Genomic DNA, 15,891 nt, shown 5'->3' with positions numbered 1-15,891 from the left:
CTGCCTGAAGTATCTCCAGGCGTGAATAGCTGATATATATATTTTTTTTTATCTCTCCCTATGCCCCAAATCAAAATTAAACTATGGAGATAAATAAACGTGCTGTTTTCACATTAAAAAGTATGATTAGCAACTAGAGTTAACAATTTTGTATTTCATTATTCTTATAACAGTCCCTTGAGTTATCCAGCTGTCAATCGATATTCATCCTCATCGCTGTCATCCCAAGCTTCTGCTGAAGTCAGCAATATCACTGGGCAATCAGAAAGCTCTGATGAAGTTTTTAACATGCAGGTACAAATTATTGTCGTTTCTTCAGACTAAACAGAATTTTTCTTACAGAACTATTTACTAAATTAATACTTCTATTATTTCATTCAGAAATCTCAAATTTATTGCTGATACTTCTTTTAAAAAACAAATCTTTAAATGGGCTGTTTTGTATGTAACTGTTTCTTCTTCTTTAACTTAGAGCATGAATTTTTTACAAAAGTAATAAGCAGCAATGCACTATGATGTGAAGCCATCTGAACTTACTATCCAGTTGTCATGGTTGTGATGTACTTTTTTTTTTAAAATATATTAATTACATTTCTGTTGTTATTTTACTACATGCTTATGTAGCTACATTAAAGGTCTTTATACTGGTTTGCTATTTTCAATTACTTAGAAATTAGTCAAACAAATTGGAAGTTCTTTGTTTTAGTGAAAAGTACATTATAAATTTTTGTTTTCCAAACCAGTAAGTGTGATACGGGTAACAACAGCATCTCCTCTATACACAGCCTAGTCCATCTACCTCAAGCCTGAGTTCTACTCATTCTGCTTCACCTAATGTGACCAGTTCTGCTCCATCCAGTGCCAGAGGTCAGTTCTTGTCTCTCTTGGTAAACCATATAAAATTATTCTTGATAGATTACACAGAAGAACTTTTGCTTGAAATCACTGGTCAGCCATCAAATGTAGCCAGTTGTGTGAGGAATATGAATTATGGAGGACAGAGCATTTCTTTGTCATCAGCATAAAATTGAATGTCTGAGTTTCACTGCATGCATTTAATCTTTTGACATGTTTATATTCTAGCCTCTCCTCTGTTGTCTGACAAACATAAGCATTCCCGAGAAAACTCTTGTCTGTCCCCCAGAGAGAGGCCCTGCAGTGCCATCTACCCTACTCCTTTGGAAACCTCACAGGTAGGAAGCTGAGAGTCCTCTGGGCACAAGTAGCTAAGAAGATGATAAAGGCACTTGAACTTGAAGCAGATTCATGCCTTTAATTATCAAATGTGGGTTTTTTTGTTTTTTTTTTAAGCAAATACTTTAAACTGTTTTACACAAAAGAGATGTGAATAGAATCCACAGTGCTTCATCACATCTTCTTGCTTTGTTTAGGTTTAGAGCTAGTTTTTGGTATCTACTCACTGCAGTGAGAGAGAGCTGCAAAGATGTCACTTGTGTGAAATAGCAGTGTGTGTTCAAACCAGGGAAGAAGAGAAACTGTTATCATGGCAGTTGTCCATGTTGACCTCCCCTTTATGTCTTCTGAAATGGCTAACTCTACCCACTATGCAATAATAACCCACTCCATGTGGCAATTCCTGTTTTTCAAGGTAGTTTCAGTAAAGAAAGAAATTTTGTTACTCCAGATAAAAGAATGAGTTGAGTTCTTACTTTAAAATTACTTTTACATAGCTGTCTGTGAAACTTCTCTCTTTTGAGTTATCTAAAATGCAAAATGAGCTTGGTGAACTGACCGATTTTTGAATCCTTAGTTAATCTTTTCTTCTTAATGGACCTATTTTCTGAAAGTGCTTTCCTTCAACACAATTGCGGTTTAAATCTGTGCCTTCACACAAGGCACCTCTTGCTGAAACTGAGAAAGATGAGTACATAAGTACTCATGATAAGTACAGTGTGCAAGGCCCTCCTCAACACTCATTTCAGCCAGAATTTTTGCCTTTGCTAAAAACAACTTGCTAGTCCAGGATCCTTTATTTTAGAAATTATTTGTTGGTTTCTTATTAGTTGTATTCTTGTCCCTTGTTTCTTCATTTATTCAATTGGCTCTTGACTTAGTTTTTTCCTCTCTTCCAAGTCCTCATGCTGTTAGTGAGCACTTAAGTAATAGTGAAGTTTAACCAGACTTAAGGTCAGTTCTCAGGAACTACTTACTGGTACATCTACTGGGCACTTTCTCAGTGGTAGTGGAACCAAACCAACCTACAGGAAAGACCAGGAGATGTTCTTACAATAAAGCGGTTTTACAGTTTGCCGCAAAGAAAAAATTGTCCCATTTCTGCTCCCAGACTACAAACTCTTGCTTTGCCAAGTGGAATGCGACTTCTATTCCCCACTCTACCCGAGACTCGATAAGGGAGGCTGAGGAGCTCGTAGGCCCAGTCTCCACTCTCTCTGAGACTCGCCCAGCAGGAAAATCTTCCAATCTGTCTCTACCCTCAGTGTACCAAGAGAGGGTAAGTAGAAAATTAACTTGCTCCTACAGTGAAGTATGTTTCAAAGGTGAGATGGTCTGACAGTTTCTTTCTGCCCTCATAGCTGCAAATATCTGCAGATATATCTTGCTGGGGAAAGGTGCAGTTTCTTTCTCTGCTGCTCTATTCCCCAAGCAGTAAAAATGGACTGTGATCAGAAACAAAATTCTGATTCTCTGCCCTCTCATGAAGAAGGGAAAAAGAAATCCTCAAGACAATTGTAATGAGATATCTTGGAGATACTTGCAACTCTCATGAGAATTTAGATGCTCAAACTGTTCCTTGTCCTTTCTATTTTTATTCTAACACCAGTTAACATCAAAAGCCTTGGCTGGAGCTTCACACTAAGTTAATGAGGAATGGACTACCCATTTATGACAATCTTTGTTACAGCTTTAACGAATGCTATTTTCAGAACAGTTTTTCATCCAGGAAAGGTGAGATGCACAGTCAAATTCCTGCACTTCAAGTCCAAATCAAGTCATTTCAGGCCATAGCTACCTCAGCTACCTCATTTGAGGAAGTTTGATGAACTTCATAGAACAAGACCACAGCAGTACTGCATCCACTTCCCTCATTGAAATTGCTGCTCAAGGTTATCTATGTACAGCTGTTTTCAGTTGACATCCATTTGTGCTTTCTTTTTGATCTCTGGCTGAGCAATTGTAGTGTGTCTCTCCAGCTTTTCCTGTGCTCTGAAGATGAATGCCTGCTGTCATTGACTGGTCAACAAGCCTTCTTTGGTTTTGCACTCTTATTCTTCCTAATGGAGCTTTTTTGGGTGTTTTTTTAGTGTTTCATTGAACATCCTGTGATTGCTCTTGTTCTTCCATATGGTTTTATATTTCATTATTTTAGTATGTCCTTGTTTCTCTGTATTTCATTCAGCTTTTGTCTCTTTATCTCCTCATATTTCAGCTGCTTCTTTAGCTTTTGCTCTTTACCCTCACAACAGAAAATAGACTGCAATGGTTGCCTTCCAGATCCTAGTGCACTACAGACTCACTGGGCAGTGAACATTCAAGCCAGACCAGGGAGGGACATATGATCACATTTTCTGTCACATTAGAGTACACGTGTATATAAACCACCTCAGTTTAATGGTAACTCCAGGAAAACAGATATTATCTAATACAGTGTGACTCTAGTACAGCATAGATAGGCAAACCTAGAGTAGCTCAAAGTCTACCAAAGCATTCTCTTTATGAGATGTTTTAAGTCAATTTGAGTTGATCAAGTATTTATTCCTCACTTTGTAACATGGAACTGCAACATGTTAGATCACTGTTGATTACTTTGCAGATGGTTTTGCCATCTTGTGGAACCACATCAGTTCCACGTCATAGTGCCTTGCTGACTTGACATGATCCTCTGTGAACACTTAAAGGAGATACAAGAATGGAATTTGATTTTATTTGGATTTCAGCAAATGTCTGATCTTGATTTTTACTATTTTTTTAAAAAAAGGGAAGGGAAAAAAGTGAAGTTCATCTGTTCTTACTTCCTTTCAAAAGTACATCTGAATTACTTGTAGGATTAACTGTATGTCTTTTACATCTGTTGTCAAGATAAGCTAGTGACCCATACATTATTTCAGTGCTGCCAAAATAAATTAGTAGTGGAATTTTAGAATAGTTTCATAAATTTATTGTGATTATTTATTTTTTTTAAGAATATTCAGAAAAGGAAAGATAAACAGACTTTATGTATCAACACTTATCCACAAGAGAAGTAAGAATGCTGCTGCAAAAAAAGGCAGGATTGGAAATAACACGTAATGTTCTTCTACAGTAACAGCCATTTCACTTGAATCTTATGAAACACTAGATGTTATTCAGATCCTAATTTTGCAGTGAAATTATTACAGATCTATCCCTGCACTTGTTTAGTAATCTATCAAAGTATCACATGAGGAACAAGCCTTATATTTTTTGGAGGGTGAGCTGGAAATTGTCAGAGCTCAGTACATAATAATCTCTCTGATTCCAGCCTGATTCCAGCATGTACAATTTTCAGAAAACTAGTCTACTCCCTATTTGTATGCATATATTTTTATTAAACTGTGTTCTTAGGTGAATGTTTATCTACCTCCAAAGTAGATCTGTGTGGTGGAGATAATAACAAAAAGATACTTGTTTTCTTAAAAGCTACTGAAATACAACAGCAGCTATGCATAACCCCTGCTGTTCTCAATTTACAGAGAATGCTTTTTAATCATATTGGAGACGGTGCTTTGCCACGAAGTGATTCCAATCTGCCTGGCTCTGACAAAGGTGGGTGGAAATGCTGTACCATACCAGTCTTGGAAGCAATGAAAATATAATGCATCTCTCATATTCCTGTAGAATGTTAATTTTTTTGAATGTATATTGTCATCTCCAAGTTACAAAACATTGTAACTAAATTACACTTAACACTTGAAGTTTCAAAGCGCTTTCCTGAAAAGAAGGGGGGAACCTGGTGTTTGTTTGAACTGGGTGTTGCACTCAGAAGGGCCCAGAAGTTTGCATGAAGAGGGTGATGGAGCAGCAGGTTGCAGCAGGCTTCCTGTGAGAGCTGTCCTATCTGCTTCTCAGGAGAGTTATGGGGTTGTGAGCCCTGGTCATGAGCTTCTGGAAGCTGGAGCAGAGAAAAAGCTTAAGAGATGGATAGAGTCCTGAAGTTTGGTACCTGCAAGTTCTCTTTACCAAATATAAATCTCAGTGCTTTTGGTTACACTTTGATGGAAGAAAAATACCAGTTTGTGGGGGTTTTCTTGTTTGTTTTTGTTTGTTTGTTTTTCATTAGAGCAAATGAGACATAGACAATTTTACGTGTGGAGAGATTCAATATCATTGGCACAGTTATTGTGCCAAGATTTCATTATGTGCTCCACATCCATAATGTGCTCCATCATTTCATTATATGGTGCCCTGTATGGTACCTTGAATAAAGGATGCAGTAAAATGTGTATTGGAAAGAAATATTTTAATAATATACTGTAACAAAAACTGACCAGGAATCAGATTTTCATCAATACTCGTATTTTTGTGTCCAAGTTTCTATGAACGCTCAAGTGTGGAATTTTTCACAGGGCTGAAAAACATGTGAAATAACTTAACATGGAAATGGCAGTTATTTTCCACTGGCCTATGCAGCCAAATACATTACAGAATTATTAAAATTAAATACCATCTCCTGTGGACTTTAACAGTCCACAGACCTGACTGCTTGGATGACTTAAAACAAAATATGGCTTGTAAAGAGATTGAGGCATTTGTACTCAAGTCTGGTGCCAAGTAATTTTTTGGATGAAGGCAAAACACTGGGTGACAGCCTACAGTAAAAAGTAAACAATGTATTGCATATTTTGGCAATAAAAGAAAGCGAAAGGATACTCTAGAAAACAGATTATTCTGTGCACTGTTCTCAGAGTCAACTAATGTGTAATTATACTGTAACAATATTGATACAATGCCACAAAACTATGACGTAAGCAGACAAGAAGGAAACTGTCAGGGCAAGGTGAGGTTTGAGGATCTGAAGGTGGGATGGTATTTTTGGTGGTGGATTTGGGGTGTGGATTTTTGGCGGAAAGAGGGCAAGTTAGTTTTGACGCAGGTTTTTTCCACTTTTTTACAGGATATGTACAAAAGATTGTGGGGTTTAAGTCAGCTTTTGTCCTATGTTAAATGCCCCATTTTCTGTTTATCTGACTTGTTTCCAATATTGGTGGCTCCTTGATAACACAGGATAATCTAGTTCTACTTAAGGAAGCTGTGCCAGGCTTTCTGGGATAATTCAGTTATAAAGTTATGAAATGTAGTAAAAGTCACACAGACAAATACAGGAGCCAGTTTTACACGTCAAGGTAATAGTTCAAATGACCAGGCAGATTCTTGACCATTGCTACAAACAGCATATATAAATTTTCTTACTCCACATTAATTTTTTCATGTAATTTTTTTTCCTGATATCTTAATTTCTTTCAATTTTTACTCCCTCCATTTTGTGCCCTTCTTTCTACCTTCTTCCAATTCTGAATTGTCGCCTATGAAGGCAACATATGACTTAGCACTGAAAGCTTTTAGAGGGAGGCTGACTGGAATTTGGCAAGTTCCTTTCTCTAGTTCCTTCTGGATATAAAATGAGTTAATGGAAATGGTTTATTCATAGTCTGTTCGCCTTTGCCTAGAAACCTTTAAACTGGAGTCTGGTGCATCAAGAAACTGAATATATTAACAGGCTTCAAGCTTAGCTCCTCCTGTGGCTGGGTTTGCAGAGCACCAGAGTGCTATCTCAGCTGCTTACTGTCATGGATCGTCCCCAGTGCTATACAGTCACAAACTGACCTGACAGCCATATGCATGCATCTGGTTTATTTAAGAGCTTTTCAAATGCTGATGTAATAATGAGAGCATTTCAGTCAGGCTTATTAAGTTTAACATTTTCACTCTGTATTTTTACCCTCATGGGTAAAGTCAGAGACCTCCAAGTGTTGAGGCTTATGCCAGAGTTTTCATTCTCTTCCAGTTGTAAACACCACCCCTAGCAGCTGGAGCCTGGACAGTGGGAAGGAAGCCAGAAACACATCAGAAAGTGGAAAGCTTATATCTCCTCCTGTACCACCAAGACCTGCACAGACTGGTGAGTTAATGGACATTTCAGGCTAAGCTCCAGTAGAAAACTGATTTACTTGAGGACTTAGGTTTTTCCTATTCTGATTAATGTTTAACCTCTTAGGCAGGTTAATTTATAATTTGATTACTTACATGAACGGCTGTAGAACTGCCTCCACAGGTATTTTCATCTCATTAATGTTCTCTATAGCATTCTACTTTCAATGCTCTGGCCCTTCACTTGTTGATTGAGTACTTTGAGACAACTCATGCTGGTACCAGGAAGTATGATCAAATTTAATTTTTTGATCTTATTATAATTGGAGGTTAGTAGTCAGAAATTGTCATCAACCACAAAGAATCTTCCTGGCCAGAAAATGCACAATAATCATGGAAGTACATGTGTTCTACTACTGTAACCAGTTTGCCTTTCAAAAGTTTATTTTCCATTTAAGGAAAACGTTGCTGAAGTGATACTATAACCATAATTGTTCTCAAAGGAGTCAAGTCACTTTTCATGGTTTAGATTTATGCCTCAAAGTATGTCTGGGCATATTTACAGTATATTTACAGATAAGTATATGATATAAGTACATTATGTGTTATCTTGTTTTCTTGTTTCACATACAAATACATAATGTATTTCTTAAAGAGAAAGAGAAAAGTTATACTGGCTTATTTTGAATCCTGTTGATATTTGGTAGGATATAAAGCAATTTACAGTGATAAAAAATTTGTCAGAGAAGATGGATGCAGAAATTTCTTATACTTTATTAGTTTTACTGCAAGATAATCCTGAAACAAAGCCAAATAAACAAAATCTCTAAAACTACCTGCAGCCATTGGGCAAGTACTTAGAGGGAACCAAGGACAATGCTTGTGTATAGAATGATCTCCTATCCACTTCAAAAGATTTCTTAGTGAAAATTGTAATGCCAAGAGTGCACTGAAATCTTTCTGACTTTACAGCATCACCAGCAAGACACGTAGCCTCTGTTTCCCCTTCTCCCGCTGGCAGATCACCAATGAAGGTAATGTGTTATTGCAGTTAATTGCCTTTCTGGGATTATTATGGTTATTTGTGTTGTCAGATAGGTAATATATATTTAATAGATATTATTTGGGATTATATTATGTTTTCATTTTATTATTCTATGCCTGTACAAAAGCAACTCCCAAGAGTCAGCAGCCTTAACAATTACAGCAGCTCTGAGGATTTTCAAAACTGCAGGCAAGAAACCTAATCTTTAGACTCTTTAGCCTTTCAATATTGGGTCTCTCACCTATGTGGATAATTAAGCTCACCTGAGTCAGTGAACAAAAGGAAGTGTAAGAAAAAAAAGTAAGAGGTGCTCAGTAATGCACCTGAGTCCAGATTTCTGTCTCCAAAAGTGGCCAAAGAGGGAGGAGATGCCAGCTAAGGAGAACCTGTGGTGGAACCTATTTCTTTTACTCCTCTAGCATTCAGAGCCATTGGATTAGAGGAAAGGTTAGAGAGTAATCCCTACTTTGGTAATTTTAATATCTATTTCCTCTGCAGAATGATCCTGTGAGGTTGTGTAAGAAGCTGGAAGTAGTTTGAAGCCTGACAGTAGGAAACATTAAGTGCAGGCTGTGAATAGGCATTGGTTCTTCTCTAGCAGATAAATCCAGTAGTGACTGGGGATCCAGGCTTAACTGCACAGGTTTCATTTCTGTTGAGATAAATTTGAATATATGGGTACCTACTTACTGCACAACAGCTTATTAGTTAGAAAACTTGACCAGGAAATCTGTGTCTTCCACAGTACTGGAGGGCACACACACGGCCTTCATATTGTGGACAAAGCCTGGTATTGACAGGCACAGTGTTAGTGTTGGAGGTAGGCTCTGCCACCCCAATGAATCGGAGATAATTCTGCAGCCAGAAATATGAGGGTAAACAGACAGAAGGAGACCAAATGGAAAGCAGCATGACTGGTTGTCATGGTTTGGGCCTAACACAACAACCAGCCCCATGGCCGCTCACTCAACTTCTTTCCCCTGCCCCGCCCCGCCCCCCCCCCCCCCCCCCCCCCCCCCCCCCCCCCCCCCCAAACACACACACACACACACACACACACACACACTGGGATGGAGAGGACAAAGGCCAACCAACTAGAAGCTCGTGTGTTGAGACAAAGGACAAGGAGGGCTCTTCACCAATAAAGGTCCTGGGCAAAACAGACTCAACGTGGGAAAAAATAATCATTGAATTGCACACTAATAAAATGCACACCAGACACAGACAACACAAAGAGCAGGGCTTGTATATGTTACCCCATCCCTCCCTTCTTCCCGGGCCTTTTGTTCCCGATTTCTCCACCTCCTTCTCCTCAGTGGGACAGGGGATGGGATTTAGAGTAAGTCCACAGTCTGGTGGTTCCTGCTGTTCATTCCTCCTCAGGAAGAAGGATTCCTTACAGTCCTCCCCTGCTTTCCCACGGGGTCCCTCCCATGGGAGACAGTCCTCCATGAACCTCTCCTTCATGAGTCCTTCCCACGAGGTCAGGAGCTGCTCCAGCATGGGCTTCCCACAGAGTTGGGGGCTGCTTTGGGAACAGCCACCTCCCCTGGCACCAAGGCCTTCCACAACTGCTTAATCGAAGTCCACTGGCAGCAGATCCAAGTTCACCCCTCCTGGTGCCTTCAGGGAATGTTCCACCACATTCCTCCATGAATGCAGGGGGCAGCCTGCTATCTCACCATGGGTTGCTGGGAAACTTCTGCTTGGGCACCCTCTTCACCAACCACCCAGGATCTTCACCCCAGCACTGCCTTTCACCTCTCCAGCACAGGTCTACTTTCTTAACTTCTCTCACTCTGCTCAGGTGTTGTATCAGTTCTTTTGTATGTTAATCGCTGAGGTGCATCTGTTGTCCCTCTAATGGCTCCTTGGCTGGGTTTGGAGCAGGGGGAGCTTTTCAGCTTCTTACCAGAGCCACTTGTGGAGCCCCTCCCCTGCTACCAAAAAGCCCACCAAGCCAAAGGAGCAAACTGGTACTTCAGGCACTCAGGTATGAGGGCAGAGGGAGGCAGCCCTCTCAAGGTGGTCCCTCAGCTACCCACTGCCTGACTAATGCCGCAGAGGTACACATCTCCTGAAGAGGAGGAAAGTGGCACCCCAAAATGCTTCCCCTTGAGGTCCTTATTCCTAAGTCCACAGTCATTCTCCCATTTGGCTTCCCAAGAGCCTGTAACATTTCCACTTGTAGCTGCACAGTGGTCCAGGTTCAACACAGAGCAATTGTGCTGGCCATCAGAGTACCCTGTAGTGCTGTTACCATATAATACCTTCTGCTGAAGTGAGCACCAATCCCAGGTTTCACACTAGATGCTTACTAGGAAGCTCTTCAGAGCAATAGAACCATGTGCAAAAGGTGAGCGACTCTTCCTTCTTTCCTGAATGGACTCTGCACTGACGATTTTCAGGGGTGTTTCAAACTCATCCCAACATTTTCCTCTAAAGGCCTGTACAGAATTTAAGCATTTTGCAGCCAAAGTCTGGATTGCTGCTTGGGAGAAGAATGCTGGCCCAGAATACTTATGAGAGTTGCTGGATTTCACTTCAAGCATCCATGAATTTCCAGACTGTTTTGGTGTCTAGACAGTTGCTCATTACTGGTACAAGTAGTCTGCACTGCTGTCGGGAACCAAGTGCTTATACCTGCTCAACTCTTAAATTTAAGCAGGCAGGAATTACACATATTTGCTCTTGCTCTGAATGAGAAAAGCAAAGGTCCTAAATCTTATCTATGGTCACTTAATCCAAGTGTCAGCTGTTCTTGGAACTTGAATCAATTACATAATTTAGCTGAAAACCTTGACCCTCAGCTTTTGGCTTGGGGGGAGGGGAATGTGGTTGCAGCTTCCTCACACGCAGAGAATTGGAACCTGAAACAAGTAGTTCAACAGGTTCCTCACAATGTCTGAAATGTCTTCAGCACTTGCTCTGTGTTTTCCCTAGCTGCATACAGGACTCAAATTTTAGCCTTTGATCCAACTGTTATGTGCTGCCAGAGAAGGCTATCTTAGTACAAAACCCACTGATGTAAATGAAGATTTGTTTCCATTGTTCTCAGTGTGCTGTGGATCCAGTCCTGGATGAATACCTAAGATTATCTCAACTTCATAAAGTCAGCGCTGTCAGCTCTATACACCCATGTCCTTCTCTTTTCCTCCCCTTCTCACCCTTTTGTTGCATGGCAAACATGTCAAGCTGAGCGCCAACCAATCTGTCGAGAATTGGGGTGAGAAATTTGTCTTTAACATGATTTCCCCATCCCTTTTTTAAGCCTGTGCTGGAGGCTGTTAACTCTAGATTGTCTCAGATGGCTCCAGTCAAAATTAGATATGTTGCAAAAACTTGTCAACTTGCAAAGTATGGTCTGACCTTTAATGGTTTCAGTTGAAGTTGCTTCACTAGAGTAGGACTACTCAATGTTTTTAGGTCAAGCTTTACTGTCCCTAACTTTTCTTTCTCAGCACTGTTGTTGCTACTCCCCACAGACCTGCTGGGCTGCTGGTGCAGCCATTACCAACCTTTGCCCTCAGCTGAACCCTTGTTTTGTGTTTCATGCAAGAAATAGTGTACCCAAGGAATGCCTAAGAGAGGGGTGGCAGGAGCTGCCATTCAAAATGCCATTTGCAGCAGCAGTAGCAGTAGCGATGTCTCATCTCCTGCCATCCTGCTGCTGGCCTGGAATAGCAAGAGGAGCTGGAGGGGGCTGGGGCTGGTGGTGGCTGTTAGCTTGGCATCTGCTCTGCACTTCACCTCCCGCACTGGTGTGCTGGCACAGATTGGAAATGAATCCATGGTGTAAATGCACTTTTCACTGCATGACGGTGCACTAAAACCTTTGGGAAATGAACATGGACCATGCGAGACTGAAATAGCAGCAGCGAGTGGGGTGCAAGTCCTGTGCTTTGGCATTAGGGGGCAGGGCACCACCAGATACCTGCCATTTGGAGTTACGAGTGTCACTTAAAGCTGGGAAAATTCAAGGGTCATTTTAAAGGCTTCCAGATTTTTCCAGAGTAGTATGATAGTAAGATGACATTTAAATACAGTTTCATTTCCACTTAGCATGAATAGTAATGGCATGAACACTGTTTAAGGTGTACCTGGGCACTCTTGAAATGAGCTGTTCGTTGGTTTCTTACTGGATCTTAATTAAAACAGGGACACAACTGTTTATGTTTATCGAGCCTCAGAATCCGTGAGCTGTGTCATCTGTGTGTTTTCAGTCAGAACACAGAAATGCTCTCCCTCGTTTACTCCAGGTAAATTCTTCTTCTGCCCTTTCTTTCAAGCAGGGATCTGTGCAATCGTTCACACCATCTCCAGTGGAGTATCATTCCTCGGGGCTCATATCCAACTCCCCGGTGCTGTCGGGGAGTTACAGCAGTGGCATCTCTTCACTCAGCCGATGTAGCACATCAGAGACGTCGGGCTTTGAAAGCCAAGGCAGTGAAACAACAGTGACTGTCCCAAGCTACAGTGTTTCTGAGGAGCCTGTGAGAAAAGAAAGTAAAACTCCGCCGCCTTACAGCGTGTATGAGCGGACTTTGAAGCGCCCCGTTCCTCTACCTCACAGCCTCTCCATCCCGCCCGCCACCGACCCCCCGGCACTGCCACCCAAGCCGCAGCTGGTCCGGCCAAACAATCTGGAAAACAGCAGCAGGAGGACTGAGCAGGTTCCCCGGCCCAGGCCTCTGCCCCGCAAAGTCTCTCAGCTATGAGAAGTCACTTTTATCTTTAATTGCAACCCATTCTTTACCGTTTGAGAAATAATATTTTTTTTAAAACGGTAAAACACATTTAGTTAGGCACTTTAATACTTCACCAACCTTTTCTTTTGAGTAATTTGGAAAGGCTTACTAATATTATGTTGCACATTTGAAATGAAATTACTAATTTAGGTTGCCAGATACTACAGGAAGCATGAATGAGAGGATTTTTTATTATTATTTCATGGTGGTGAATACTGATAAATGCTTTTATTTGTACTTTATTTAAAAAATTAAATCTAAAACCCTACAATTCTCATCTGAGTTAGCCAAAAGCTTCTTAAAAAATACAGAATATACTGACTGGATCTTTACTACTAGAGATAAATGCACGCTTTCTAACAAAGTAGTCTGTAGACTAGGATGTTTCTGCAAGTAGGCTGAAAGTTGTTTCTCTTATCTGATGAACAGGTTGGTCATTTCACATGTCTGTGGAAAAACAGATATAATGCAAGTTATACTGCAGAGAACTGTTGTAAGAATGTGGTTTGGAATTTTTGAGGCATACACTTGGTTTATGTTATTTTTAAGATGGAACAACACTTGTATTTCATTCAGTGTAGAGCACCATTCTGACTCTTGATAAGGTTTTGTGCCATTAGTATATTACTGTACCTGACACATCCTTTTCTTTTTGAGGTGCAATTTACTTTTCTTCTTCCAGTTAATTTCTTTGTGTGCTTAGGTTTTGTTTTTTAAAAAAGCGAGCCATTTGGTTGTCTGATGGTTCTGAAAGTGTGCATGTACTTCATGTACAAATGAAATGTTCATTTAACTTTTGTACAAGGATCAGTACTGACTAGTACCGAGGCAATACACTATTTTTTAAAAATACAAATTACTGGATATTGATCAATACATCTCAAAAGCTAATTGCAAAGTTTATTGGTAATTCTGTAAAAACCTAGCAAAAATTCTGAATAGCTCTGAATAGCTCTTTGGATGTGTATGAACCAGTGGAGTCAGGTTTTGGATTTGCTGTTTAGCTTGACTTCATCACTATCATCTTTATGTCGGAGAATGGTGTTTGGCCTTAGGTTGTATCTTAGTGACTGGCATCTGAAGAGCTCTGGAAAGCTAATGCCAAGCCACAGGCATGTGGAGGGGGGAAAAAAAGCACCTTCTGTATGTATTTTTTGTATCTTCTTTCTTTTACTGACTGTTTAACATATGCTTGGGAACAGGTGTGTGGACTGCATTTTAAATCATGCTGTTAAAAATATTCTCCCTCTTTTGTTGGGAAGCTCACGTTGATTTTAGCTGTGTTTGATTTGTTGATAGTTTAACTGGAAGAAAGCGACCACTTTTTATATTCTCTCAATTAAACCTTCAGCAGTTACAAGCTGTTGATGGTAGTTATAGAGGTTTTCTATAATAAATGTTCAAGTATTTTTGTACATAATTGGTAAATTTTAATAAGGAGTGTACCATTATGTGAAAAAGAAGCAAACAGTTGTGTATGCAGTAAGATTGTTATAATTATGCCAAATACTTTATGTATGGAAAAAAGAATATTTGTAAATATGTGCTTTTAACAATAATTCTGCCATATTGACTTTACAATTTTGAATGTCAGAAAAAATTAATATATGTTAAAATATTTATGTTTTAGTTAAAGTATTCATAACTTGAAAAGGAACATATGAATTTTAGCTTTGTGTCTTGCTGATTTCAATGTCTGAAATTCCTTGAACGAGCTCTTGCTTTCTACTATAACATTTTTGTGTCTGTAACCACATCATAAAAAGTGTAGAAGGCTACATATTTATGCTGATATAAAGAGGTAATGCCTGAAATTTAAATAAGGTGTCACAAGTAAGATAACAAAGCTGCTTTAAAAATTTTTTTCACCCCTGTGCAGTTTAATAGATTTTGTTGACTAGTGCTTGAGCACAGTATGAATCAGTGTTATTTGCTCCTGAAGCTATTCTTTTTTATTTCTGGCAGTGAGCAGAGTTGATTATCATTTGCGTGCATTACTGAAATCAGCTTTGCAGCAAAAAATTTCATGGAGATTCTGTTTACCTAGACACTCATATTGGTTGCTGCATAATGTTAATGTGGAATAAAAGGACTTAATTAATCTCCACAGTACAACTTGTTTTCTACAGAATGAGAGATGATAATTCAATTTGTCATTAAATTAAAGTTCTGATTCCTTGTCTTGCTAAATCCAGTTTTCGTTCTGTTAAAAATTTCCTGTCGGATCTGGTTTTCTCCCTATTTGGATACATGATTGCTTTGTGAGACAATGTAGAGAGTATTGACCTGCTTCTCTGAACAAGTGGAGAATGTAAAATTACTAGGAGAGTTCACTGTAGATTAACCTGCATGAGTGCTCTGTTTTTATAACCATGACATAAGGAATACCCTGAATGATAGCAGATGGTGTAAAATTGACAGAGTGCTCTAAAACTGAGCTGACACATTTTCTGCTTAGCCAGTTTTGACAAATTCATTCTGTAGATCAGCTTTTCAACCTGATTTCCTATAAAAAAATGTAGTATGGAATTTTGTTATGTATGTTGCAACACCCAGCTCTTGAAAACCTAATGTAAATAAAGGTCTCGTTTGAATTTTATGTATTACTCATAAATGTAGTTTTATCACTTTCTGGATGACAGTGAGTAATTCAGAAGCTCATATAAGAGGACCTATGAGAACAAGTTGCTGTTACTACTCAATAGCTTGAATGTCAGCCAATGTATGCATAATAGGTGAGGTGATCTTGTATTCAAATACTGCATTTGAGATGCTGTTACCTCTGGGATGCCACAGAAAGAACTGCAAACTCAGCTGGCTGGCTTTGAAATTATGTAATTCAGACCAGTTCTTATGATGGGCTAAGACCTCTGTAGTGTGAGTGAACTCAATCATCATGATGTCTTGAGTCAGATCACAGCAAATAGCCTCTCTCCTTAAAGCAGCACAAAGTTGAAGTTACCCCTTGACAGTAAAGGTTTCAGGGTACTGTAGACATGGCCTTGCTCACAC

The 15,891-nt window shown here is 39.6% G+C and overlaps 1 protein-coding gene across 5 annotated transcripts in view; it reads left to right on the top strand.

Moving 5' to 3' along the window:
• DOCK4 (dedicator of cytokinesis 4) overlaps nucleotides 1-15,478 on the top strand; it is a 234,820-nt gene extending 219,342 nt beyond the window's left edge. For 2 of the 5 annotated variants that reach the window (XM_051625795.1, XM_051625784.1), the window contains 8 exons: nucleotides 174-294; nucleotides 786-867; nucleotides 1,084-1,193; nucleotides 2,306-2,473; nucleotides 4,692-4,764; nucleotides 7,004-7,117; nucleotides 8,059-8,120; nucleotides 12,424-15,478. In XM_051625795.1, coding sequence (XP_051481755.1) covers nucleotides 174-294; nucleotides 786-867; nucleotides 1,084-1,193; nucleotides 2,306-2,473; nucleotides 4,692-4,764; nucleotides 7,004-7,117; nucleotides 8,059-8,120; nucleotides 12,424-12,849 — 1,156 coding nt within the window. In that variant the 3' untranslated portion in view covers nucleotides 12,850-15,478. The remainder of the gene's footprint in view (nucleotides 1-173; nucleotides 295-785; nucleotides 868-1,083; nucleotides 1,194-2,305; nucleotides 2,474-4,691; nucleotides 4,765-7,003; nucleotides 7,118-8,058; nucleotides 8,121-12,423) is intronic. The other 3 variants (XM_051625806.1, XM_051625804.1, XM_051625807.1) reach the window with 2 other exon arrangements.
• The last annotated feature ends 413 nt before the right edge of the window (nucleotides 15,479-15,891 follow it).

The sequence above is a fragment of the Apus apus genome, chromosome 1 (assembly GCF_020740795.1).
Source record: "Apus apus isolate bApuApu2 chromosome 1, bApuApu2.pri.cur, whole genome shotgun sequence".
In the NCBI taxonomy this organism is placed as follows: domain Eukaryota; kingdom Metazoa; phylum Chordata; class Aves; order Apodiformes; family Apodidae; genus Apus; species Apus apus.
The sequence above is the reverse complement of the archived record's forward strand: the minus strand, read 5'-3'. Positions and strand labels throughout refer to the sequence as shown.